The sequence below is a fragment of the Paramisgurnus dabryanus genome, chromosome 7 (assembly GCF_030506205.2).
Source record: "Paramisgurnus dabryanus chromosome 7, PD_genome_1.1, whole genome shotgun sequence".
In the NCBI taxonomy this organism is placed as follows: domain Eukaryota; kingdom Metazoa; phylum Chordata; class Actinopteri; order Cypriniformes; family Cobitidae; genus Paramisgurnus; species Paramisgurnus dabryanus.
Window position 1 is genome coordinate 6,903,642 of NC_133343.1, and position 25,495 is coordinate 6,929,136.

The 25,495-nt window shown below is 38.9% G+C and overlaps 2 protein-coding genes across 3 annotated transcripts; both read right to left on the reverse strand.

Moving 5' to 3' along the window:
* Positions 1-1,486: 1,486 nt before the first annotated feature.
* LOC135783302 (IQ calmodulin-binding motif-containing protein 1-like) lies at positions 1,487-12,844 on the reverse strand. The gene is made up of 13 exons (XM_065293992.2): positions 12,570-12,844; positions 12,312-12,477; positions 12,108-12,228; positions 11,711-11,804; positions 11,524-11,623; positions 11,151-11,323; positions 10,238-10,344; positions 8,656-8,777; positions 8,236-8,378; positions 7,978-8,126; positions 7,286-7,417; positions 2,009-2,165; positions 1,487-1,925 (listed from the first exon to the last, which is right to left on the reverse strand). The coding sequence occupies exons 1-13, from the start codon at positions 12,664-12,666 to the stop codon at positions 1,705-1,707; spliced, it is 1,782 nt and encodes a 593-aa protein (XP_065150064.1). The 5' UTR covers positions 12,667-12,844; the 3' UTR covers positions 1,487-1,704.
* A 1,077-nt stretch (positions 12,845-13,921) lies between these two features.
* Positions 13,922-25,149, reverse strand: ccdc14 (coiled-coil domain containing 14). Of its 2 annotated transcripts, none has more exons than XM_065260207.2 (13): positions 24,838-25,149; positions 24,712-24,767; positions 24,562-24,631; positions 24,416-24,488; positions 24,209-24,334; positions 19,829-19,987; positions 19,595-19,689; positions 18,730-19,309; positions 18,028-18,166; positions 16,089-16,171; positions 15,222-15,398; positions 14,984-15,116; positions 13,922-14,879 (listed from the first exon to the last, which is right to left on the reverse strand). In XM_065260207.2, the coding sequence occupies exons 1-13, from the start codon at positions 24,865-24,867 to the stop codon at positions 14,060-14,062; spliced, it is 2,541 nt and encodes an 846-aa protein (XP_065116279.2). In that variant the 5' UTR covers positions 24,868-25,149; the 3' UTR covers positions 13,922-14,059. The 2 variants fall into 2 exon arrangements, with proteins under 2 accessions (XP_065116279.2, XP_073671449.1); XM_073815348.1 differs by having other exon boundaries at positions 24,712-24,778.
* Between the last annotated feature and the right edge of the window lie 346 nt (positions 25,150-25,495).

Below are 25,495 nucleotides of genomic sequence, written 5' to 3' on the forward strand. Positions count from 1 at the left end.
CAGCCGCAGCAGGCGCTTTTGGCCCTGTCCCAAATGGCACACTCCGGCCTTGTGGTCCTCCTCAGAGTCCACACTTTGATGATATCATGTAGTGCAGACCTTAGGGACCCTGTCGTATTTTGGGACAGACTTCAGCGTCACGCCGGAAATAGGTTGAGAAGTTGCCCGTCAGTGTGAACTCCGCTCTTCCGTCGTCTGATTGCTCTTTCGCAAGGACTTCTGGGTTGGTAAAGTGCGCGAAGCCTGCTGCAGTGTGGGCTTCGCTGAAGACCGCATCAAGGGGGCAGAGGAAAGGAGGCGCTGATGAGCACACTTCGGAGCGTAAAAATGACAGATGAGACACCCTACGGACTCGTAGACTAAGCGAGCACGCGCAATTTAAGGCCACTAGACCGAAAGTCCACATGAAGTGTGCCATTTGGGACAGGGCCTTTGAAGGATCGCTGAGAGTGGAGAAGCACCCAACGTCATTCGCGTCTTTCCATTGTCCAATTTCGTTGCGGTGGTGGAGGTTTACAGTTGTTTGGATCAACCGGACTCCACTCGCTCACTCTCTCCTGCGTGTTTGTGCACCTCTCACCCTCAAACAAGGTCAGAGCAAGCGTCCTCTTTTTAAAGTTTCTGCTAATATAACAGTTAACAGCAAAAGAGCGCTCACGTTTCAATATTTGATTGACAAGACAGCTGACTCAGTGGTTGCTTAGCAATATGAAAAGCCGCATTGCACTGCTCTTTAAAAAAAAAAGCAGTGCGTCGTGCCTTGCGTTTCCAAGCGTTTAAAATGCGTTTGGTGTGATTAGCCCCTTGGAGGGTTTTGCATCTGAGCTCTTCATTTATATTTATGCATCTAGCAGATGCTTTTAACCGAAGCGACTCGGTGCATTTAAGGTGTGTTCCCTGGATCGAACCCATGACCTTTGCATTGCTAACACAGAGCATTACTATAAAGCCCAATTTTTGGTCTTGCATAAGATCTATGCTGGAAGCTATGCGTAGCCTGCCGTGCACCTCTGCAAAAACATGACAGCGCGTCCGTCCTACACGGACCACAAGCCCTGTGTTTGGTCCCCTAGAATAGTTGTTATCAAACTTTTTCTCTGTGCGCCACCTCCCCCCACCTTGTGTACGTTGCCTCCCTTTCATGCCCCCCCCCAAAAAAATTTACATAACTCAAAACTTGAATAAACAAAACATTAAGTTATACGGTGTAGTGCTGTTGGTTAGTAGCCTTATTTTTTCTGATGTTTAATTACACAGAATTTATTATAAATATATGTATTTTATAAAATGACATTAAACTGGGCCCCCCTGGCCCCTCCCTGTTATAGGTAACTTTGCTAATTTTCCCATATATTCCCGTTAATTCCCGAAAATTTTCAGAATTTAGCAACTCTAAAAGGACCTACGCAGCACTATAATGAGCATTTAAGCGTTACTCCTACACAATGACAACTGATGAAATTAACAAGCGCTTGCAAATTAAGACACCCACTAGGTCACAAAAACCATTATTTAGTAATGATTAGATCCACTAAACCACAGGGCTACAGTCTGCTTCAAAGACAACTGTAAGATTTCATCTTGGAAGCACTTGGAAGTAAGTGTTTACTTTGCAATTCAAATGTACCATTATTTCATGTATACTAACATGATTAATAAAGTCATGTAACATCATGTACACATTTGTTGACTATTTACCATCCTTTAAGTGCCACCCAAGTACAGTGACTCGATGTTTGTATCATAGTCTTTCCCAAGAGGCTCCTCTGTGCTGGAGAGCTCACTTCCCAGTATCCTCCACCAGGGGAGACGCATACTCTGGATCAATGCGTTATGGGATTGGCGGGCGCGTGTGGCAACAGGGCGGGAACGGCTTAGGAACAGGCTCACATCCTCCTCTCCGGCATCTTTCAGGGACGGAGCACCTAAAAACACGTTTATGTTTAGATTCTGTAGCATAATAATTATTTGTTAACTTTATTAAAAGTTCTCAGACTCAGGTACGTACTCAGTAAGAGCTCCATGTCTGTGTTGATCTGTGCGAGCAGAGCTTGTCTGTGCTGTTCCTGTGCCCGATCAGATGCTCTGTTGAGCAGGTGCTGATGAAGAAGAGACTGAGCTCTCTGATTGAGCTCCATGCTGCCCTCTGCTGACATCACAGATGACTGCACGACACAAATCCCATCATCAGTGATACACCCAAGTGACAAATTGTGACAATTTGGACACATGCCTTAACAAAACTGGATGCTTAAGCTCTCCAAGTTATTAATACAAGAATGCATTAAAGGAATAGTCCATTTTCTTAAAAGAAAAATCCAGATAATTTACTCACCACCAGTCATCCAAAATGTTGATGTCTTTCTTTGTTCAGTCGAGAAGAAATTATGTTTTTTGAGGAAAACATTCCAGGATTTTTCTCATTTTAATGGACTTTAATAGAGCCCAACATTTAATACTTAACTCAACACTTAACAGTTTTTTTCAACGGAGTTTCAAAGGACCATAAACGATCCCAAACGAGGCATAAGGGTCTTATCTAGCAAAATGATTGTCAATTTTGATAAGATAAATAAAAAATATGCTCTTTTAAACCACAACTTTTCGTCTAGGTCCGGTCCAGCGTGACCTAAAGTAAATGCGTAGTGACGTAGGGAGGTCACGTGTTACATATATAAAACGCATATTTGCGGACCATTGTAAACAATAAACTGACACAAAGACATTAATTAGTATCAGTTGACATACAACAACGTAGGAACGGTCCTCTTTCAACACACTTGTAAACACTGGGGCGGAGTTGCGTTCGTCCTCTGTGACCTCTTGACGTAATGACGTACCGGTGGGGTCACGCTGACGCATCACGACCGGATTTAGACGAGAAGTTGTGGTTTAAAAGTGTATATTTTTTATTTTTCTTGTCAAAAATGACAATCGTTTCGCTAGATAAGACCCTTATGCCTCGTTTGGGATCGTTTATAGTCTTTTGAAACTCCGTTGAGAAAAACTGTTAAGTGTTGAGTTAAAGGTGCTCTAAGCGAATTGACGCGTTTTAGACCATAAAACATTTTTTGTTACATACCGGAAACATCTGTTGAAATATAATTTAAAGTCATTGTTTTTGTTTTGTTAAATATTATCATATGTATCTGTTCACCTAAATATGAAAGAAACAGCAAGTAATGGAAGCTATTAGCTGGAATGCATGCCTTTGTTTTCATAGGGCATATTGACCATTTGTTATCTACTCAAAGGGGGATGATCTGGGATGCGTTTACACAGACCCCAGCTTGCCGTAATGGTTATCTGATCAAAGGGGGATGATCAGGAATGCGTTTACAGCTGTCCTTTCTTGCCTGACTGTAACCTCTCTTTCATGTTTATATTGTAATCTAAAGGCATTGTTTCCATCTGAAGGGACTGCCCCCTTCGAATGGCTTTAAATGTAATGCATGTATACCCAAAGTCAGACTTGGTTACTGCAGCTCCCCGAGCTCTATGCTCTGATTCCAAGAACGCTTTCTGCAATAAAGACTGCTGCTCGAGGAAATCCAAGTCTCCTGGTCTTCGCTAAAAAAGTTTCCGACAGATGGTGCCGTGACCCGGATAGAGTTTCTCATTTCACCAAATATCTACAAACTTCACTCCAGACTGATTTTTCAGCTCAACTTTGATTTGGTGAGTGTCACTCTATCAAAAGAACCTCTACAGACCAGTACATGTGTTTAAGTGTTAACAAACAGCTGCATGGTTCTGTTAACAAATGTTGGTTTACCCTCTGTTTAGGCAGGGAAGATTAGCATAACGTGCTAAAATTTGTGTTATCCTCTGTTTATCAGAGAAGAAATTTTGGTTATCCTCTGTTTAGGCAGAGAAGAATTTGGTTATCCTCTGCTTGGTCAGAGAAGAAGCTTGGTGTATCTTTTGTGTATCAGGGAAGAAGCATTTTGGTTAACTTCTGTTTAGTCAGAGAAGTTTGGTTTAACTTGTTTACCACAGATTGTTAAAAGAAATCCACTTTAAGGAAATAATGGTTAAAAGGCATCCTAGACTGATTCCCACAACTGAGAAAGGTGGGACTTGCAACCCCTTTATGGTCAGACAATGAGTTTAGCTCAATCCTGAATAATCACATGGATTCTATTGTGTCAGAATCAGTTAGACAGAATCTAACACAGAAATTTGGAATTGATCCAGATAGGACGTGGACTCTTGAAGAGTGTAAGAAAGTTTTGGGGGCCTGTGTTAGAAAGAACAACACAAAAGGCATTATCTACTGTTACAGAGAATACAGTTTGGCTTTAGCTGCAAAGCAAACTGAGTGTATTGCAAAACTAGAGAAGAAAATTCAAGATTTGTGTTCTCATGCTATCTCTCCTAATGAGAAGATAGGCCATGACATGTCTTCACCAGAAGACAATCAGAAACAACACTCAGATGTCCATCCTGACTTACAATCTGTTAGACAGGAACACAGTGTTTGTGTTAATCACAGAAATAATACAAGTGACAAAGCATGTGATTCAGTTAAGGTGTGTGGAGCAAGGAAAAAGGCTCAAAGTAAAAATGATGGAACTGCATTTCCTTCAATGTCAGTAGTCCAGCTACAAGATGTAGCTCCAGAAACAATAGATAGACTTGCTGAGAGTTTGCCATCAGCACATGCTAATTTTTCTGAGTTCAGAGGAGCTTTGTCCAGAAAAATCCGTTTGTATGACTTGTCTTTAGCTAACATCATGCAGCTTATGTCACAACTTTTGTCTGAATCAGAATTCAGTACTTTTGAAACTGCTGTTAAAAGTTATGAGTTACAGGATGCAAATAAAGATGGGTTAAGAGAAGGAGTGTTGGCCATACTGAGAGACATTGTTGGACCAAAGGTTGATTGGACTAAGATCACTAGTTGTGTGCAAAGAAAAAATGAAACTGTGAGTGAATACACAGAAAGATTTTGTCAGTCAGCTTCAGCATACAGTGGGATAGCAAATAATCCTGAGGATGTATTAAATGATAAAGGACCACTAGTCCGCTCATGGTTTGATGGCCTTTCATCTGAATACAGAAATGCTCTGCCCTTCCTAGACCTAACATGGTCTAATGCAACTCTGAGAGGCAATTTGGACAGATTAACCACTTGGGAACGAGATTCTGATGTTAAGACAAATGTCAAAATAGCAGCAGCATTGCTGAATAAGGCTAAAAAAGAAAGTGGGCCAAATAAATATCTTAGGAAGGACATCAAATGTCACTACTGCGGGAAGCAAGGGCATTATTTAAAAGAGTGTAGGAAAGGAAAAAAGATACTTGGAGAAATTAACAATGCTTCTCAGCTCTTACAAAGCCTGCTTACAATACTGAAGCAGCCCCTCCCTTCTACATCTAATCTGTGGGGTAACTTGCTAAGGGTCTAATCATTAAGGCTGTGAGAGGTTATTGTTGTACTAAATTTTACAAGGATGAAATCTGGATGATGTCTTTGATGACTGATGTTTCTTTAGAGGATTTTGTTGTTGTTTAAGAATTGATTTTACAGTTTAAAAGGGGAATGAGTTTATTTAGAATTTAAGATGTTGATAGCTCTCATGTTGACAGGGACAGACTAGGACACGTTGACCAGTGAGGAGCCCAGGGCAGAACCGAATGCAATAAGCGTCGGGGGCCAAACCCTGTGGTGAAGATTCCCTCATAGGTTTTTTCCCCTCATATAGTTTATCCTCACCTCATCTGGTCCTTAGGTGTCAAACTAAAACAGATTAGGGTAAAAAAAATAAAAAATCTATACGATCACAATGATGTTAAGGCTATACGATCACAAGGAAGTTAAAACTATACGATCACAAGATGTTCAAATTTAAAATGTTTTGAATAGAATACTGCTCTTTGGTGTCTTTCTTTTTGTGTTGCAGATACTGGACATGACAGTGACACCCTGGTGTGAGTCACCCTGGACAGCAGTGTGGACAAAAGAGTCATTTCGCAAAGAATTTGGAGTGTCAAAAAATCTACATACTGTAACATCTGAAACGACTGTTAGCAGCAAAACACAACGCATCTACATTCAAGGACTGCAGAACTTTCAGTATAGTTTTGGTTCCAGAAAAAAAAACAGAATCATGATATTCTGTGCCAATTCACACACGTCAAATTTGACTGTAACTTCCAATGTTACAAGACTAGAAGATGGGACATTATGTTAACCAACATATGTCAAAGAATGGACTTATAAAGGGTTAAAATTAAATGATGTGAGAGTTATTTAGAACTCTCAAAGGGGGAATTGTTGAAATATAATTTAAAGTCATTGTTTTTGTTTTGTTAAATATTATCATATGTATCTGTTCACCTAAATATGAAAGAAACAGCAAGTAATGGAAGCTATTAGCTGGAATGCATGCCTTTGTTTTCGTAGGGCATATTGACCATTTGTTATCTACTCAAAGGGGGATGATCTGGGATGCGTTTACACAGACCCCAGCTTGCCGTAATGGTTATCTGATCAAAGGGGGATGATCAGGAATGCGTTTACAGCTGTCCTTTCTTGCCTGACTGTAACCTCTCTTTCATGTTTATATTGTAATCTAAAGGCATTGTTTCCATCTGAAGGGACTGCCCCCTTCGAATGGCTTTAAATGTAATGCATGTATACCCAAAGTCAGACTTGGTTACTGCAGCTCCCCGAGCTCTATGCTCTGATTCCAAGAACGCTTTCTGCAATAAAGACTACTGCTCGAGGAAATCCAAGTCTCCTGGTCTTCGCTAAAAAAGTTTCCGACAATCTCCTCACTATCTGCTTGCTGCCTGTCCGCTGATCAAACTGTAAAAAAAAACACGATCTCTGTAGACAGCCCAGGCTTCACAAACGGCAATATCAACATAGTGGCCGAACCTAGCAGCACAAAACAAAACAAAGTATTCCAGCCAATAAACGACAAAAAGGATTTGGGGGTGGGGGTTGGGCGCGTTCATGAAAGCACGGAAGGGAGGGGGAGGAGTTAGCTACGCTCCGTCTGTTTGAAAACAGTTTAAACGTCAACAATAACTAACGTCTCGCAGATTCGCTTAGAGAGCCTTTAAGTATTAAATGTTGGGCTCTATTAAAGTCCATTAAAATGAGAAAAATCCTGCAATGTTTTCCTCAAAAAACATAATTTCTTCTCGACTGAACAAAGAAAGACATCAACATTTTGGATGACATGGTGGTGAGTAAATGATCTGGATTTTTCTTTTAAGAAAATTGACTATTCCTTTAAGGTTTTGTTCATATAAGGTGCACATGGTGACTCACAGGATGTAGGGAGATGTGCTCCTCTATCTGTCGCCTAAGGTCCGCCCTTCTGCTGTCCGTCAGGCCTTTGGGTCCTTTAATCGGTGACAGAGCGTTTCTTTGGGCTTTACGACGTTTCAGAAAGCACAGAATCTGAAACAATGTACATGCTTATAAGCACACAGACTAAAAGAAAAAAGTTTGCTGTAGTTCAAAATGAAAAATCTGTCATTGGCCATTAGATACTAGTAAAGAAAAAGTTTGCTCCATATTACCTATGCACTGCTTTAAAAGGTCTTGTGATGATGTTGAAGTGAAAGTGACGTGATCGGAAATGAATGCAATGATTGGGTGAACATTTTATGGTTCTGCATCCTTCGCAGAAAATATTAATGTATTTAAATAACTTTACTAGTGATCCGAAAGTTTTTCCACCAGCATAACAAAAGTGTTTCTGGACAAAATGTCCTATCCTGACTTTAACTTTGAGCCTAAATCTAATCTTCCCACCTGATTCGTTAATAGAAATGTTGTTCCAAGACCAGGAATGATGTTGATCCAGGAAAATGTTGTACTTGTGAAATCATGTCCATGTGTAACAAATGCATTTCACAGGATCAAAAACAGCATACTGGATTCGAAATCACACAAGGGTGTACTTTCAAACTTGGCATTTTACACAGTGTAAATCATTGCATGGGTTGCAAACTCACAGCTCTCTGAAGAGTGACAGCAGCTTTGTGCTGTACGAGGCTGAATTTGTGTTGCTGGAAATGTCTTCTTTCTCTGTGGCCTCTCCAAACTCTCTGAATCAGCACAGCCGCCTGGTTCTCCAGCTCACCCAGGTATCTCTCCACTTGGGCTAAGAGAGGTGGGTATAAACAGCATGAATTTCCTTTCTTGCACACAATATTATCCAAAATGTATTTGCTTAAACACAAGAGTTTTATTTGAAAGTGTGCGATAGTTACCGGCTGGTAAAATCTCCATAAGATGAAGCTGCCGTTGGCGAAACTGTCTCATGGCTCTCTGTCTTCTCAAACACACTTGATGACGTAATTCTTCCTGTGCACGATGTCTCTCAGCATCTTCCTGTTTATGTTTGCGCTTTTCCCTGACATTCGCAGACAAATTGACATGACACATAAAAATTAGGAGTCAAACTTTTTTTTACAGCCCTAGGATTAAGTTACACCATCACTTGCTACTTGCTTACAGATGTAAAGAGGTGGAGGGATATTTTCAATTAGGGAAGGATTTGATTGGTCAACTCTGTGTTGTGCATTTCAAAAATAATAAATTAAAAGCAGCAAACACCAAAAAAGGCACAATGTGGCTAATGTATTAAGAGTTGACATTTACTTGGTTAGATCAGATCGTCACTTCCTCACCTGAAGCTGCGCTGTATTGTGCTGACAGCTCGAGGAAGTTTCTTCAGTCTTTTTCTGGTCTGATGGGCTCTCCAAGCCGCCTGAATTACACACGCAGCTCCCACCATCTCCTCAGATGACTCCTTTAAATTACGAAGAGTAAATTAAGAATAACAGGAGTAACCCAGTACATTTAAAGGGAAAGTTCAAAAAAAAAAAAAAAATTCTGTCATAATTTACTTATGTTGTTACAAACCTGTATACGTTTATTATTTCTTATGAACACAGAGGAAGATATTTTGAGGAATGTTTGTAACCAAACTGATCAGAAACCCCATCGACCTCCATAGTATCCATTATTCCCACTATGGAAGTCAATAAGGGGGCTTCTGATTCAAACTGTGATCATTAACAATCAGACACATCAAAACACAATCCATTATTTCTCATGTAATTTGTACTATATAATGTACTACATTTATGCAATATATGTACTATACTATACATTGTAGCATTACTAAACTCCTCCCTCTTGCAATGAGTTGTGGGTAATGTCACCCATTTAAAAGTGTGCATGGATCTGCATTTAAGTTTTCAATGGAAAATCTCAATATTTTAAAGGGGACATTTCGCAAGACTTTTTTTAAAATGTCAAATAAATCTTTGGGGTCCCCTGAGTACATATGTGAAGTTTTAGCACTAAATATCATATAGATAATTTATTATAACATGTTAAAATTGCCACTTTGTAGGTGTGAGCAAAAAAGTGCCATTTTTGGGTGTGTCCTTTTAAATGCAAATGAGCTGATCTCTGCACTAAATGGCAGTGCCGTGGTTGGATAGTGTATATTAAGAGGCGTTATGATCTCTTTCTGACATCACAAGGGGAGCTAAATTTCAATGACCTATTTTTACACATGCGTGCAGAGAATGGTTTACCAAAACTAAGTTACTGGGTTGATCTTTTTTACACTTTCTAGGTTAATAAAAGCACTGGGGACCCAATTATAGAAAAAAGTCAGATTTTCATAAAATGACCCCTTTAACTCTTTCCCCACCATTGACGAGATATCTCGTCATTTAAGAGAAAACATTTGCATTAAAAAAGTGTTACTGATGAATTTTTAAGGTTATCTGTAATACCGCGATTATCCCATTTCCCTAATATATAAAAAAACTGAAGCAAAAAATTATTTATTAATTTTACACTGCGTTTATGTTTTGAAAATCATTCTGAATCTGACCTCTAACAAAATTCCTTTACAAAAATGCAATTATTTTAGCAAAATTACCCATATTTAAGAGTTTATAAGTAGAGAAAACAATATAGATAGGTTGAAATGTTTTTTCTCCGTTTTGTTTGTTTGTTTGAAAGCAGAGGGTCTGTTCTTTCATTTGATACATTTGTATGTTTATATATTTTAGAAGAAAAGTTTCCTGGAAGTTTGTTTTTTTGAATTTTTTTAAATTTTCAAGAAAAGGCTGGTGGCGAATGAGTTAAAGACACCCATTTGAACATACTACATATTGGCACATACTAATTCTGATTACTACTTAGGACGGTTAGAATGCGAACTGAAACACAGCATCAGTCACTGCTGACCTCAGTGTCTCTCCACGAAGCACCTGACTGCAGTCGGTCGATCAGTTGATCCAGTGCTGCGTCAAAGCCTTTACCCCGCCAGTCTTTCACAGCCAAATCACCCAAGCCTGAAGCACAACACACAGGTCAGCACTATTAAGGTGGGAAAGATCATTATTAGATCCCCCCAACGGTATTTCATGGATTCTGATTCCTCAGGCTAAACATGGGCAAAGGTACAAGGAACTATTTGGTGGTATGATGGAGTATTTCTGTGCCAAATGCACTTTATCTGAGTTTCAGACATTTTTTTTTTCGACTACTGAAACACTTGCATAAGCAGTGCAGAAAGTACAGTGGAAGTCCTTATATGGGCACTTCACCCGAAATAGCGCACGCACACAACAACCAAGAGTGACACGAAATCAACGTCACCAAAGAAGTGTGTTTTTGTTTGTTAGGGAAATTTAAGCTTGTTCAGCTTTTCACCATAATGGGAACAATGGATGTAGTTTGTTTATCCGGGGTAGAAGCGGAGTTGAATTTCATTGAAATGGGGCAGTCCCAGCAAGACACAGGTAGTAAGTAAAACTGCATTAAATGTTTTTGCATCGTTGACAATCGGCACATGAGTGCATATGATGTAAACAACACAAATGTGTAGTGAATCATAGAATATCCAGAGATGGTGGGATAATATTTTGTGTGTGTTGCCTGCTCGTGACTCGCTCTGCCTGTAATACACCTCCAGGAGCTAAGCTTTTTTCAGAAAGTAGCGGTACAGTTGATCTGTCTTTTTTATAAATCTGATAAAACTAAAGATATGAAGGATGCAATACTGTACAGGTACTCAAAGTTAACATGCGATTAGTAGAAACAGTGTGTGTGATGTGAACGTTAAAGACAGCTAATTCGGACTAAAGTGTAACTTTACCTCTGTATCGTCTGTGAACGAGCTGACGGGTCGCCATGCTGTGGTCCATAATTTGAACGAGAGTCTTCACAGCAGCCCGGCCAATCACAGGATTTGAGCTACTGGACATTTTATACACAATATCATCCAAGATGCCAGTCAGAGCTCTGATTCCCATTTCATCTATAACAGCCCTGCAAAACAACAAGAGAGAGATGGAATCATAGCCAGCAAAAATACAACCTTTGCACTGCTAGCACAATGCTCTGCAATGCACTTCCTTTTGTGGAATAAAGGCAGAGATTTGCAACACTATATTTTCTAATGTAGTTTCTATAGGAGTGAAACTGAAACATGGATAATAGTTGTGTTAGAGAGATGTTGTAGCATGTACCTGTCTGCCCTGAAGATTTCGTTCCACATCGTAACACTAACAACAGAGATGTCATCGTCTTCACACATCTGAACTCTCTCATAATGTTTAGACCGCAATACTGAGGAGATAATGCACAATGAAGAACATCAGTTCATACTAAATAATACATCTACATGCGGTGATAGGAGAGTTTCCATTCACATACCATGATGACTGAGATGTCTATGAGCCCTGAGGAGCCAGCCAATGGAATCAAAGACCTTTCTAAACAAACGAATCATCTCATTTTGTGCCTTGTCCTGTTATAAAGTCAAATCAAATATTCGGATGAATAAATCTTAAGAGTAACACACACACAAACACGACTGTCAAAACTGTAACTCTACATTGGTAAAAGAGTTTGACCGTATATTGACTAATTCGGACAATAGGAAATCATAATTTTCAGCTGTACAAGACACTTTTTTCAGAAAATATCTTTATATATATATTTAGCGACCATAATATCAAATAATGTATTATATCAAGCTAAGATTGACCAGAATCAAGAATACCAGGGTTAACAAAAAAAATATCTCTTCACCTGAGAAGTAATATCTCACCTGCAGTGCTCTATTCATTACACGGTCTGCAAGAAATAAAAGATTTTCAACCACTGAGGGCAGAAATTCATGACTGAACATCTCCATGCCTCTGAAAGATCCCAGACCTACACAGCAAGAGCTAGAGGGACATAAACACACACGGTAAAACTTCAAAAGACAAATGAAATGAAAACAAACAACTTACAAATGACTCTAACATACCTGAGGAGGTCGGCCATTTGCGTCAGAACTGCATATCCCCCTTGAATCTTGGTTGGACTGAATCTTAAAGAAGATGAGCAATAATGCAACACACCATAGGAGTACAGACTCCGTTTGCATTCCTCCAGATCCCTCTGGTCGCCTAAAGACTTCCTGTTTAGAAGATCTGTGAAAAACGTTCAGTTAATGTATAAGGTCATGTATAATAAACACAAGGAGAACATAGTTTTGCATTTTAATGTACCGTTAACGTAATACCTTTTAATTTTGAGTGCACGCCGAGGATCTTCTTGTCAGATTGTTCTCGCGTATCTGCCACTAAATCTCTGTATTCTGGGTTTATTTCGTCTCCCATCGCGCTCGTGGCCTCAGATAAACGGTTGAAGTAGTCAGAAAATGACGATTAAAATCGTTTTAAACCAAAGAAAAACGCGTTATCTGCTTTCTTGACCCATATCTTAAACTTATCTGAATGTGCATGTTTCTAAAAAAAAGAAAAGAAAAACACAGCACACGACAAGAGCCTCATTGGTTTCTACAGCAACCGTTACGTCATCAGCCAGCGACTTTCCGTTTCAGGCATTTCTATTATAAAGCATTTAATTTATTGATGTAATACTGTAAATAATTATTGTAAATTGCGCTTTTCTGTTTTTGACGTGATTCATTTATTATAATACAGAAAATAAATTGTATTTCCTTAATTATTGGAGATGCTTATTATCCTTGCCTGTTGGGTATTATCATCATCATCATATTATTATTTATTATTAAAAAAAAAAACAATAAATCACGTTTAAAAACATGTGCAAAGCCATACTGTGCGATTGTGAGTATTTTGGTCAAAGTTCAAAACTATTTGATTTATTATGGTTTGGTTTAAATGAGGTGTACCCTGCTAAACCATCACCATCACAGAAATTCTATTGGTTTTATTGGGAATTTTAGTGGTTTTAATGGAATATGGCTCAAAACACACTACAGTCTATTGGTCTTTGTTGGTGTTTTATGGTATGTATTGGTTCTTTATGGCCCAAAACACACTACAGTCTAGTGGTTTTAATGTTAAAAGCTAATGGTTCCTATTGTTATTTTAATGGAAACCATTACAATTTTCTGTAATGGTTTTATTGTTTTTTTTTCAGCAGGGTAGTGTAATCTTAAAGGGGACATTTCAAGAAAATCTGACTTTTTCCATGTTTAAATGTTATTATTGGGTCCCCGGTGCTTCTATCAAACAAGAAAATGTGGAAAAAGAACAAAGAAACTTAGTTTTAGTAAACTATTCTCCGCAACATGTATAAAATAGGTCATTGAAATTTGGCTCCCCTTGTGATGTCAGAAGGGGATAATACTGCCCCTTAATCTGCACTATTCAATCACAGCACTGCCATTTAGTGCAAAGATCAGCTCATTGTCATTTGCATGTTAAGGGACACACCCAAAAAATGGCACATTTTTGCTAAAACCTACAAAGTGGCAATTTTATCATGCTATAATAAATTATCTATATATTTTGAGCTAGAACTTCACATACATACTCTGGGGACACCAAAAAATTATTTTTCATCTTAAATAAGTCTTGTGAAATGTCCCCTTTAAAAGAAAAAAGTACAGAAAGGAAAAATATATATTTTCTTGGATTTAAAAAAAATAATTTAATAAAAACAAAAGTAAATTTAAAACCATTTATACATTACACATAACACAATCAAAAACACTGAGCACACATCCTAACTGCTAAACCGTCATTTATTTAAATCTGCTTTCAGGGTCCTCTGCAGACTTGCTATGCTGGCATCAAGTGCTGCCAGACCCTCTCTGAAATTCTGCTCATCTCGTGTGTTAAAAGTAGTCCAGGAGTTTACGCTCCAATCAGATGCTAAAGACTTTATATCACAAGAGGCGAAGGTGCTCTCCATCACTGAAGGTCGCTCGACATCCAACTTCAGGCACCGACGGGCATGCTGGGATTGCAGCGGGTGTTCATTCAATCCCTTGTTTTGGCTATCGAATCTTGATTCCTGACTGTGCATGTGCAGAGTATCCGAGATGCCCAGCTTTCCAAAAGAACCGCTCATATTTTTCAGCCCTGCATCTTGCTTTTGACTCCTGGCCAAGATCAGCTCTTTACACAAAGGTATACTATGAGGCATTCCAGTGCCATGCAGCCCCACTGAAGTCTCTCTTAAAGGGGCAAAAGATGTCATGCTCTGCTCTGCTAACTGAGGTACATTCTCAGCTATGGCTTCCAGGATCGGCTTGTGAATCTCTTTTTGGAGTTTTGGAGAGCAGACTTGACTATCTGATGGTATAATTCTTTCTTTTCCACCACAAGGTGAAGCTGGCTGTAATATGTGTGCTCTGTGAGGAGAAGAGGCCTGTCCTGTCCCCTCCAGAGTCTGAAGGTAGGTCTTTACTGAGCTGTTGAGTTTGTCTGATGCGCCAGTGTCCTTCTGTGCATTTTCATGCAATTCCAGAACACTCCTGGTAAGCTTTGAGCTTGGCTGAGGCAAATCCAGGTGCTGAGAGGATTTGGGGGATATTAACTGGTTTGGTTGTAAACTTCTGTGTATAAGAAAAACAGCAGTGTTTCACCTATGTTTTCTGTTACATGCTTTATTCACTGAATAACAATTGAGGAAGTGATTACAGTATATCGTAACTCTTACCGGATGATCTCTTGTAGTCTGCTGATCTCTCCCTCCCTCTGCTGGAAACTAAGAGTCAATGCAGTCTTCTCAAATTCACACTTTTGGAGTTCACTCTGGCAACTTTGCATTTCAGCTAATGCCTCATTCACCTCTGTTATGGTATGTAAGGTGACATATTACTCTGAGATTTATTTTAAGCATTTTATTGTTTTTTTCTCCAGGTATGAACATGATTCAAACAAAGAGAAAAACAAACCCAGCCTTAGGCGACTGTTCTCCGTTTCGCATTGCGCTTTGTGCTGCTGCCAGTTGTTTTCTTTGTTCTCCAGGGCTTTTTGTAGTCTCATGTTCTCCTGCTGAAGGTCTTGGAGCTCTCTGTGGCTCTCATTTAACTGAGTCTGAAGAGTGAGGTTCAATGACTGCAATGCCACCACTGGAACATAGCCAAACAAACACACACACATACAACTTACAACCTTAATTATGCAGAAATTTGAGTCTTAATGTAATTTAAACAGATGAGTTAAAAAATCTCACAGTTGTCATAAAAGGCAAAATTAGCTATACAGACCAAAAACAATTTTTGTACCAGGCTGTAAACATTTTTTTTCTGCTCTTAAGATGCCCATTATAACATTGAGGTCTATGGTAATTTGCTCCCTTTTGGAGCCAGCCTCTAGCAGCAAAGGGATGAATTGCTGTTTAAGACATTTCGAAAAAAGATCGGAAAGTTGCCCCTTGGTTCGAACCCTTGACCTTTGCGCTGCGAACACAATGCTCACTGAGCTATACAGGAGCACATAGCTTATCACTTAGATGTATAATCATACTGGGATGCTGAAATGGCCCGCCAGGAAAGTTTCAAAATTTACTACATTGATAAAATTACAAATGGTCTTATTTGGCAAAAGACTGCTGGGGGGAACCTGAACCAATAATTTGAAAGAGTATCAGTAACCATAATCTTTAAATTCTTAAGGGATGTTTCCCATTCCCAAGGACATGTAATATTGCAGAGTCGTTTCAAGTTAGCTAATGAAGTGTCAGCTTTAAGAGCCAGAACCGGAGACATTCAGTCCTTTCACAAGTTCCTAATGACAGCAATAAGAACAGGGTCACTTACCCTCCATGTTGCAGTCTGCAGGTCTGGCCCTTCGTTCTGCCCTCTCACGTTCCAATAACTGCTGATTGAGTATTCGCAAACGCCTAGGAGACATCCCCAAACTCAATTATAATCAATGCTAACTAAATGTTAAAGGAATAGTTCACCCAAGAATGAAATAATTTACTCAACCCACATAACTTTCTTTACCAAAGATTTTGGATATAACACTTCTGTTACTATGTATAAGGGACTACGCAATTCTCAATATGGTCGCACCGGCGAAGGAACCCCTGCCTTCCAGTTAAAAGAACCAATTATAAATTGATAAAGACGTATGACTATCTGGAAGGGCTCAATCCACCTTATTTTTGGCGTTAATGTGGGCGCTTTTGTGTAAAGCTTCTGGTGAGCCACTAAAGCTAATGGGAGTTGTATTGCAAGGGACACGAGTGTGACGTTTTGACTGGCTTGTTAATGTTTATTTTGAAATCCAGGAAGACCGGCATAATAACATAGTAGATTGTACAAACGCACTAAATCTCTACAAAACATTTGTATTAAACATAATACACGCACAAGAGCTGAATGTGTATGTGGGAACCCGCACCCATAATCTGTCTGGTCATCTCGGATTTTGTTATGGAGATAAAAATTAGGATCGGATCGGGTGTTTTTGGCATGACATCTGTGAACGGTTGGACTTGGAGTGGCGCATGACGTCAGACTTAAAGGAGTAGTCCACTTTAGAAATGGGGTCCATTGACTTTTTATAGTAGGAAAAAAAATACTATGGAAAGTCAATGGGCCCCATCTATAAAGTGGACTACTCCTTTAAGAACCGGATACGTCACATGACTGACTTCAGGGTAAAAAAAAGGTGGATACAGAGCAGCATGGACGGTAGCTTCAATGACCTTGAAAAAAAAATGAGTTTTTAGCGCAATTTTAGTTTAAAAAAAAAGTTATGGTACAGTTGACGTCAGCTATAAATGTTGCTCAGAAATATGTTTTAAACACGGTTTTAGATATCGGTCTTTCCCCAATAAACTAGACCTGAAGAATAACTGCCCGGAGGCGTTGCAAACATGGCCGCCAAGTGGCGTGACTTCCCTAAAGGGACTTTGCACATACTGTACATCCTTGCAGATATCTATGTTTTAACAAACATACCTTACTAAAAACATTACTTGTGTGCATTTTGAAAACAAAGGAAACTGATGCATTTTAAAGGTGACATAGAATGATTGAACGGGGTATTTATCCTTGTTCTGTGATGTGACATGTAGACAACATTTTTTTGTTTGGGTCTGTAATGCCTTAGAAGCTTCCTAAAAACCTCTCTCAAATAGCTCTATTAGGGTGGGGGATTTTAAACAAGTGCTTTTGCACCTATTTGGCTCCCCCTACTGGCTTAACTTGCAATCTCATTACTGATTGGCTGACTTTGCTGCCACTCAAAAAATGTAGCCAATTATTTTAAAGTGGAGGGGCAGTTAGATGCCTGTGATGTCATAAGCATCAGTTTTTCCGATTGGGGCGTTTTTTGGCTGAAATTTCTAAAAGAGGAAGTTCTATTTTCTATGAGCCCTTTTTGTATGTTCGTGATGCGGGTAGACTACCATTATTCAACAAAGACAAGGTTAAAATGTTTTTTTATTCTCTGTCCCCTTTAAGATATGGCAGTGCAAGTTGTTTTCAGTTTGGACAGCGCTTACATTTATTTTAGTCTAGGACTAGTCTAATCCCTGTCCAGGAAACCACCCTATATTGTACTGTACATAATGCACCCAGTTGGATATTTATAAAATGATCTCCATTTGTGTTTGACAGGAGGAGGAAACATGAGACATTAGGTTGAGTTAATGACAGAATTTTCATTTTTGGGTGAACTGTTGCTTTAAATGCCATTCAGTAGCTGATAAAATGTTGGATTCTGCGTAAGCTTGGGGTCACTGACCTGCGCAGCTGTGCGTTTTCACTTCTGAGTGGCTGCAGGGCGAGTGCAATCTCAGCCTGGATGTTAGTGCTGCCCACCATGACAGGAAGTAGCGAGATGCTCTGCTCCAGCTCAGAGATCAGACGCACAGCCTCACTGTCTGCACAGAAAACAGCAACATCTGCTTAGAAATTCTCTTTAAACAAAACCAGCACTGCAATGCGCCTTTGACCCCAGGAACAACTAAGTGCTCCATTTTTGATTTTGTTACTGAAAGTACATCAGACATCCATCTCAAGTTTGAAATAGGATATCACGTTTCATAAATCAGATCTGGAGATACGAACAGCCTGAAACGAACCAAGGTAAGAGCATGAATTATCATACTGCAAACTTCATCATACTAGTTAAAGGGACACTTTATGCTCATTTTCCAGCTCCCCTAGAGTTAAACATTAGATTTTTACTGTTTTGGAATCCATTCAGCTGATCTCCGGGTCTGTCGGTGCCACATTTAGCATAGCTTAGCATAATCCATTTAATCTGATTAGACCATTAGCATCGCACAAAAAAAAATAACCAAACGATAAAAATCAAATGTTTAACTCTAGGGGAGCTGGAAAATGAGCATATTTTCAAAAAAAAAGTGGACTGTCCCTTTAACTGTCAGAGCTTAATACTTAAAGAAATCCCCATGAGCAACATTAATAGCAACATTCTCACCCTGATTGGCGACCAGGGACTTTAGCTCTCCCAGCAGATATCTGACAGTCATAACCTTCCTGGTGGTTTTCTCAGGACTGGTGGCTGTGTAATTCAGATCTGTGCTTTTCTCCTTATCTCTGACAGGTGTGGTGTCCACCACATCATGTTCTTCTTTATTGTCTTCTTCTGCACTGGTACCACCACAACTCTCCTCTGAACTCTCCATAGAGAAATTCCTCTCCTGAGTTTTGGAAAGCATCGGCAGTTGTCCATTTGTATCAGACTGAGCCTGGCTAACATGGGCCTGTACGGGCACCTGTGTTCCTGGCACTGCCATCGAAGGGCAGCTTAAGTTTCCAGTGGAAGATGCCAAAGGGACGCTTGACCCTACAGATCCCATTTGGGAATCATCACAGATTGGGACCGTGGTCAAAGGTACCCCTTGTTCTACAGGAATACAATGTCCATTTTGGAAAGGAAACTGGACAATGACTGGACACTGCTTTTGGACTGCTGGTGGCATGGGCAAAGAAGAGGAAAACTGAGCCGGGTTGGCATGATTAAACTCCTCGGATGGGTTATTACGGTTTTGCACACACTAAACAACAGAGAAAGAGAAAAATTCAAGTAGTGAAAGAGATAAGCAATAAACTCTCTCTTATGTAAATTTGAGTTTCTATCCTAACCATTCATGATCGTGACAAACACGTCAGCATTTTGATAATCACTTGGTTGGGTTTTATATCTACAGCAACATGCTGGGTTACTCGTCTCCAGCCCACAGTGAATGCTTGTCGATGCAAATTTATCCCATCATGCCTACACAATGTTAGTGCACTGCCATTATTAAATCTCTGATGTAATAATATAATCATAGACATACAGGTTCACTTTGTGCTGAACCAGGTCTCTGTGGGCTCAATGCAGGTGTGGATTGAGTCAGTCGACAGTTAAAGACAGTGGATGTCTGAACCCCACCTGGACAAAGATGAACAAACAGGATAGAGATCATATAAGGGCACTGGTTAAAATGAAAAATTTCATTCATGTTCATAGATTATGAACATTATTAAAGACAATTATTCAAGGTCAGTTGTTGTAGAGTGCGTTTTTTTACCCAAAGGAGAGAGTTTATTGTTATCAGGCTGCGAGTGGGCCGGTGGAAATGGGTGTTGCCGAATCTGTTTTGCTTTTGTTATAGTGGCCAGTCTTGCATCATGTACCCCTCTGATCCCAGCGTTCGAGCTGGCAGACAGAATCGTCTTCTGCACTGGAACTAAAACATGTAAGATTGAGGGTTTGAATCAGCAGTTTGCACTTTTATAGTATTTGTCATTAATTTAGGGGTGGTTTTCCGGACAGAGTTTAGATTATTCCAGGACTAGGCCTTAGTTATTTTTGGGGACATTTACCGTAAGAAGTTTTTACAAACATACAAAACAAAAAACAAATACTGGTGTATATCTTGAGACAAAACAATGGCACTGATATATGTTAAGATAAGTCAGAAAAAGGTGTTTTTTTCAATTCAGACAGCTCAAACCTGTATTTTAGTCTGGGACTAGGATAAGCCCTGCTCAGGAAACTGCTCCATAGTGTTAAAGGGATTGTTCTCCCAAAAATGTAAATTATGTCTTAATTAACATACAAAGTATTATAATACTAAAGATTACCATTTCAGGGTTAATGGCCGGGTGCATGATTTTTGAAAAACACTTTGGAAAAGGGAGTCTGGCCAAGAACCAAAACACACTTGTAGCCAATCAGCAGTAAGGGGCGTGTCTACTAACCAACATTGTTGCCTGGGTTCGTATGTGTGGGGTGGGTCTATCAAAAGAAGGTCCAGATTCTATTATGGTAGGGGCGTGTTTGTTTAGGTGATTTCAAATGTCAACATTGGCTTTCAGAGATCATGCAACCTGCCTTTAATCATACTAACATTTATCATACTAAGGTTAATTATACTTTGTATTAATCATAGCATGGATTATCATACAAAGGTTGATCATACTAAGGATTATCATATTAAAGGGATAGTTCACCCAAAAATGAAAATTCTGTCATCATTTACTCACTCTCATGTTGTTACAAACCCACATAAATTTCATTGTTCTGATGAACACAAAGGAAGATATTTTGAGAAATGTTTGTAATCAAACCATCCGTGGACCCCATTCACTTCCATAGTAGGAAAAACAAATACTATGGAAGTAAATGGGGTCCACGAATATTTTGATTATGAACATTTCTCAAAATATCTTCCTTTCTGTTCATCAAAACAAAGAAATTTATAAGGGTTTGTAACTACATGAGGGTGAGTAAATGATGACAGAATTTTCATTTTTGGGTGAACTACCCCTTTAAGGATTATCATACTAAGGTAATTCATACTAAGGACTATCATACTGAGGTTAATAATTGTATGGATTATCATATGAAAGTTGATCAAACGAAAGATTATGTTACCAAGTATTTATCATACTAAGGTTAATCATACTACGTATCAATCATACTGAAGTAAAACGCACTTGGTATTAATCAAAGTATGAACTATCATACTAAGGTTGATTATACAAAGTATTAATCATACCAAGTATCAATCATAGTATGAAGTCATACTAAGTATAATACTGAGGTTAATCCTAAAGATTATCATACAAAGTATTTATCATACTAAAGGTAAATCATACTTGGTATTAAAGGTGACATAGAATGATTGAACGGAGTATTTATCCTTGTTCTATGATGTGACACGTAGACAAAAAATGTTTTGTTTGGGTCTGTAATGCCTTAGAAGCTTCCTAAAAGCCTCTCTCAGATAGCTCTATTAGGGTGGGGGATTTTAAACAAGTGGTTTTGCACCTATTTGGCTCCCCCTACTGGCTTACATGCAATCTCATTACTGATTGGCTGACTTTGCTGCCATTTAAAAAATGTAGCCAATTATTTTAAAGAGGAGGGGCAGTGAGATGCCTGTGATGTCATAAGTATCAGTTTTTCAGATTGGGCCGTTTTCTGGCTGACATTTCTAAAAGAGGAATTTCTATGAGACTGAGATGTTTAGCACTTTTTGTATGTTTGTGAATGTGGGTGGACTACCATTATTCAACAAAGACAAGGTAAAAATGGTTTTTCATTCTCTGTCCCCTTTAATCATAGTACTGATTATCAAGTATCATACTGAGGTTAATCAAATTAAAGATTATGTATTGAGTATTTATCATAACAAGGTTAATCTTACTTAAAAGAATTATTATAGTAAAGATTATCGTTGTAGCAGCCATGTACAGTATCTTTGTGTATGTTTTATGGTAGAGAAATTTTGAGTGTTTTATCTTAAGCTTAGTATAAATGTTTTATATAAAGCATACTTTTAATGTGTTATATTGTTGAGGTCTAAATGAATTAAGTTGTCTCTCTGTTGCTTGCCATGACAGTGTTTTTCCACAGCTAGGCCTGGAGGAGATAAGGGTGTCCTTGGTAAGGATAGCGAAATAGTTGTATGATGTGTTAGAGAACAAAGACACTGAGTTTTACCACCCATGGGAGGATTTATGTACCAGCTTGGAATGTTATAGAGATAAAGCCACAGCATCACCAAGTTGTCATGAGTGATGAGAAGGAGCTAAGGGGCCTAAAGGCAGGAGTCTGCTGAGCATTGGGATAGTACAGAGTGAAAGAAAGGCAGGGCTACTGGACCACTATATAATATACTGAAAAACTCAGAACGGGGTCATTGTCATAGTCATTGTGATCATCATTTTACCAATGCAGGTGTATACACCCTATGACCAGTATTGTGTTTCAAGCTGTCTGACACAATTCTTTAATAAAATATTTTGAAGAGAATTTTACATCTCAACCGTCTCTGATTCTCCTGAAAAAATCCACGACAGTTTTGTCTTGTAAAATATTGTATTTATGTATGTTGATGTACTTATGCTTACTTTATTGTACAGTGACCTTGAGCTTGGAAAAGGTGCTTTATAAATAAAACGTATTGTTATTATGTATTAGCAATGTTAAGTGAATGTCATGTGAGATGGGGAGTAGTTAATTATGTGGGATTAAAACACCTGTTGTGTGTATGGAATGGCATTGGAAGAAAAGTTTTTGGCCGAAAGCACATATTTTTGTTGATCTTATTATTCACCCGAAAAATATTCTTAACCTTGAGTAAAGAATGGTCAAACCCTCCAACAATGTGTGAAGACAAATCTCAAGATGCAAGTATTTAGAATGACTGACACATCAAAGATGTTATTTCCAGGGGTTAAATTGGGATTTGTTATGTGGGGGGGCTGTGCGGGGAGGCGTACTTCGAGGGGTAAGATGTTTAATACTGATGACAGCAAAGCCACTGGTGTGTTTCAATGACATTCTGGACCTCTGATAGGATTTGATAAGTTTCAGCTTTAAAGCTGTGCCAGAGGTTGACCACAAATATTTTAAAAAGAGCATCTGAATTTTAAATGATGCAAATCTATGAGTTTGACACCCTATATCCATTTGTTCCACATGTCATTATGCACAATTGATCACATTTTAAAGGAAGTTAAAAGAATTAACCTGCTTGAATAATTCTAGCCATAAGATACCACAAAAGACTCTTACATGTCTTATAAATTAGCCATAGAGATTCCCTATGCAGGTCAGCAGCTAAAACAATCATATAGTTAGGTTTGATTTGTGTAATCAAAATACATTATTTTATTAAACTATGCCTATACAATGAGTTATATCCAGTGTTATTCAGTTAACATACTGTAATTAAATGAGTGACAAATACTTTAATCCTTTACACGTTTCTAGTCTTCTATTAAGTTTTCTCGACGTGGGCACCATTCTTACCTCTCTCTCTCTCTCTCTCTCTCTCTCTCTCGCTCTCTCCTCTACAATGTCAAATTATCCTGTGTGAGAGCGCGTTCTTGCAGTTCTGAGTTTTTTCGCTTGAGTTGCATAACTTGCGCGAAGACGCGTTTAAAGGGGAAGGCGCGTGTTTTCGCGGCAATTGCGCCGCCCAATTCGCGTCATTTGCATCGCCCTGTGCGAGGACGCGCCTGGTTGCGTCTTTGCATTGACTTTGTATGTAATCTACTCGCGCAAATCGTTAAACTTGCGTTGGTGAGTATGCCCTATAATGAATGGAAACGCATTATTCCCTTTCACGTCAGTGCACACATACCAGCGCAGCGAGTGCACGCGCACCAGCGCAGCAGGTACACTGGCAAGAGCAGAGCGAGACCTTCAGCCTATGTGCCGGGGCTTAGCCCCGGACGGCCCCGGCCCAATTTAAACCCTGGTTATTTCCTTTCTCACTGAACTCCTCAGCGATTTAGTTTGTTTTTATTGTGCCACTATAATCATACTATGCTAAATCACAAAAATCCACAGAAGATAGAAATCTTAAAGTAAGAAATTTTTCAAATGTGAAAGACACATCCAACAAAAGACTTTTTAGATAAAATATTGAAGTATACTGAATTTGGGGAATTACCTGGCTTTTTCTTTCCATGAGGGCCTGTGTTTGTCTTCCTCTCGTGTTTTTTGTCTGTCTTTCTTGATAAATTCTTGGGTTTGGCTTTAAAGGTGGTCTTCGCTCCTGGTGATTTCGGCTTTGATTCTGTTGTGTGTATATTTTGTCATTACTTCACCATGGTTTAATGTTTAAATGAAAACCTCACTGTGCTTATAAGTATTCAACCTGCTTGTTCAGCTTCAAGTATCCCATTCAGTAAAGCAGCACATCGATCTAGTCCCATGTGTATTGTTGTCACCTGGATAAGATTGTCATTTAGCCTCCATACTATGCAATTCATAAGACTTTTAAAAGATGTGTAACTTACTCACCTGATCTTCTGAATCCGTAGAATAAAGGGAATATGCAGGTTCAAGAGGTGGCAGAGATCTCGCAGTAACCCTAAATAAAATTCAATTAGCTTAAAATGGTCTGCAACTGATGCAGTGTGATCAGGATTTCTTTTATCTGGTTTAAGTTACCTCTTTTTGTAAATGTGTCCCCTTCCAGAGCCTGTAAGCCTGCCTGATGAGACCACCTGCACACGCACTGAGTTAGGGAGCATGCATAAAACACTGTTTAAGAGTATTAATAAAAACAAATATTACCTTTGGTCTTGAAATTCCTTGTCTTGCCATTTGAGGTCCAAGTTAACTTTGATTGAATTTGTAAAATACACCAAGTTTATATACTATGCCGCATATGTCATAATTTTTCATTGTAATAAAACGCTAATAAAGTGTACCGTTGTTTTTCTATAGTTATTCTATAGGGGTTGACTCCAAAAACAATATGCACTAATACAAAATTTGGGGATAATGAAAAGCAAAACAAATATCTTCCTGCCACACCATGCAATCGCCTAGTTCGCCTTTCAAAACGGAAGCCGAGTGCTGTTGACCAATTAAAATACAGTTAGTTTTTGATTCGAAATTTCATTGGTGCATCACAGTAACTCGCGTCACAGATTTTTCCCTTTATTGGTCTAAAGACATGTCAATCATTTATACGATAGCCTATGGTTTTCACAGACTTGGTAAACGCCCATGAAAGCCAATTTTGAACGCCAGAAATGTGTTTCTATGGAGATGAAGCCGTCAAATAATCAATCATTACTGAAAATTCGCGGTTTGGTAACATCATTTGCCCGCGCGTAAGTTCTAGACGTCTTAAAATTGACACAGAGCTTCAATTGGAAAGGTTTGCTTTGCTTGTTTATTTAACACGTACACATTTGTTTCTTTCATCCCACGTGTAAGTTAGTAT

Excerpts from the sequence above, each read along its gene's own strand:
- LOC135783302 (XM_065293992.2), bottom strand. The coding sequence starts at position 12,666 with ATGGGAGACGAAATAAACCCAGAATACAGAGATTTAGTGGCAGATACG. Across the intron at positions 12,229-12,311 it reads CAAATGGCCGACCTCCTCAG|CTCTTGCTGTGTAGGTCTGG; the intron begins GTATGTTAGAGT and ends ATGTCCCTCTAG. Across the intron at positions 10,345-11,150 it reads CGTTCACAGACGATACAGAG|GCTTGGGTGATTTGGCTGTG; the intron begins GTAAAGTTACAC and ends GTTGTGCTTCAG.
- ccdc14 (XM_065260207.2), bottom strand. The coding sequence starts at position 24,867 with ATGGCAAGACAAGGAATTTCAAGACCAAAG. Across the intron at positions 19,988-24,208 it reads TCATGGAAAGAAAAAGCCAG|TTCCAGTGCAGAAGACGATT; the intron begins GTAATTCCCCAA and ends TACATGTTTTAG. Across the intron at positions 14,880-14,983 it reads AGACTACAAGAGATCATCCG|AAGTTTACAACCAAACCAGT; the intron begins GTAAGAGTTACG and ends TCTTATACACAG.